Consider the following 2,637-nt stretch of genomic DNA (forward strand, 5'->3'; position numbering starts at 1 on the left):
AGTAATAAAACTGCATATAATTAGTATAAAAACAGACTAGCTGATCAATGGAATCAAAACAAACACCCAGAAATTAACCAATAAATAATGAACACCTGATTTTTTATGAAGAAGTCACAACCATACATAGGAAAAAAGAAAACATCTTCAACAAATAATGATGATATAATTGGATGTCTACATGTAGAAAATGCAAATATTTATCACCTTGCACAAAACCCAGACTTAAGTGAATTAAATATTTCAACATAAAACTAGACACACCAAATCTGTTAGAAGAGAAAGGGGAGCAGCCTTGAACTCACTGGCACAGTAGACAAATTTCTGAACAGAACACCAACTGCTCAGGTTCTAAAATCAGAAATTAATAAATTGGATCTCATGAAACTGAAAAGTTTCTGTAAGGCAAAGGATACAGTCAACAGAACAAAACAGCAGCTGCTTACAGACTAGGAAAAGATCTTCAACAACTCCCAGAGCCCCTATGTCAGGTAAATCTAAATTTGGACAAACTGACAAAAAAATCCCATCATTCTATGTATATTAAAAGATACCATCTAATATATGATATTACTTCTCCTACATTAAACTTCATTAATGCAAGAATTAATGTTTCAAAATGAAATTAGCACTTTCACTTTATTGTAATCTTAATTTTTGTTAGTTTCATAAATGCATACCCTATTTACCACTTTCTATCCTCTCTCATTTTTCTCTCTCAATGACCCACATTCAAGTCCACATCCTATTTTTAAGTCTTTGTGTGCATGTGTGAGGATTTTACAGATAACTATGGCTGTAATGTGTTAATGATTGCAATAGCTATGTCCTAATATTATCCTTATATACAATGTACACAAGTTCACATCTTTGTGACTAGAAAAAAATGAGTATGTCAGGGCATGTTTTGGTTTTACAATAGAACAATAAACAAACTGATCGCATATGGAGCATCTGCATATTTACACTAGTTGCATGATCACCTTCTGGATAAAGAGGTGTCTTCAAGTTCATTGATGTTACATATTGAAAATAGTTGGTCATCATTATTTGGTTTCTTGAATAAAGATTCTGAGACAGAAAATTGAACAATGGAGCTGTCTCATAACAGTGACGATGAGGCACTGAGAAGAAGGAAAAGTAAGCATAAGAGGTCACTTTTGGGAATATCCTATATATACTAAATTGAGGTATTGATACAACCTTGAATTCTTATCTTCAAAAAATCATTAAGCCAAACTTTTCTGTGAAGGCCATGGGCTACAATTGCACATTCCACTGAAAGCACCTCTATCAGATGACAGAAACAATGCTTTGGTGGATGTTTCTGATTTGATGGGGATCCCTTTATAGCCCTTTTTCTGAATTACCATGTTCAATATATGGTATTGTTGTAAAATATTATGACTTCAGAAGCAATGACTAGTTGAGTAATTGAAGGAATTAACCCACAGTCTCTGTCAAATGGAGGGTCACACTTCACAGTAAGGATATATGGAGACATGAATCTTGCCTTGATGTGTTACTCATCTTTATGTCCCCTTTTCCCAATCACATTTTACCAAAAAAAACATTTGTGCAGTATATCTCTATCTAAACCTATCCAATCCAGTCACTATAGAGTCTTCTGGAGGACTAGAAAGAAAAGACATGGTTGAAAGGTCAAATGAAAGTGAACTAGGCCTAGGCATGTTCATAGGTTTGTCTTTGTTCTTCCTTTTGCTGTAGGAAGATGATGTAAGTTATAGAGAAAGGGTTTTTGAGTCACTTCCCCATCTGTGTAAATCAATGTGAATATCATCATCACCATATGATGACAAACAGAAATAGCTAGCCTCATCCTCAGGCAAGGCTCCGGTGATGGTCAGAGTGGCTGTTGTCCCTGAACTGGACCCAGAGAATCGGTCTGGGATCCCCGAGGGTCTCTCACTATCTTTATATATTACACTCACGATGCGTTCAGTGGGCTTTTGCTGAATCCAAGCAGCATACTTCTTTGGCAATTCATCCCCTAAGCAAGTGATTTTGACAGTCTCTCCCACAGTGACTGATGCTGAAGGTGGCTGGGTCAGCTCATAGGAGGTCACAGAACCTGTAAGAAAGAGAACAAAACGTAAACATTCATTCTCTGAACTTCTTTCTGGGTTCAGGGTCTACTGTGAGCTTGAGGACAGGGCTAAGAAGTTCACCTGCATATATAGAGAGAAGAGGCAAAAGGAGAGGGGCCCAGGCCATGATTAAGATGCCTCAGAGCTCTGTGTCCTGGAATCACAGCACAGCTGAGGCCCTGCAGGCTTCTCTTGTTGCCTTTCTAGACTTTGGAACTTATGCAAATTTATTTCATCCCTAGGGCTCTCCAAGGATGGTTAATGGTGAGCTCATTTGGCTAAAAGGGCGTTATTTTCATTAGGGTGTGGCCTAATTAATTTCTTACATAACACATTGCTTGGTAAGTGTTTAACCTCGTACTTTTGTAGACACTTCACAATTTCTTGTTTTACTTCAGATATGGTGACTGCTTCCTCCTACGGTGTCCCACTTCCCATAGCAGAGTAGTAACTTGTCATAAGGAATTCATCCTTTTCCCCTTTGTGTCAGTGTTTAACATGAGCTAGTTTAAGGCCTACACTAAGACTC

General features: G+C 37.5%; 1 gene segment (V, D, J or C); it reads right to left on the minus strand.

The window, feature by feature from the left end:
* Nucleotides 1–1,262: 1,262 nt before the first annotated feature.
* Nucleotides 1,263–2,321, minus strand: LOC127193367 (immunoglobulin lambda variable 3-25-like). The segment is given in 2 exon segments: nucleotides 1,263–2,092; nucleotides 2,190–2,321. Coding segments are annotated over 2 exon segments (396 nt in total).
* Between the last annotated feature and the right edge of the window lie 316 nt (nucleotides 2,322–2,637).

This window comes from Acomys russatus, chromosome 8, assembly GCF_903995435.1.
Source record: "Acomys russatus chromosome 8, mAcoRus1.1, whole genome shotgun sequence".
Lineage (NCBI taxonomy): Eukaryota > Metazoa > Chordata > Mammalia > Rodentia > Muridae > Acomys > Acomys russatus.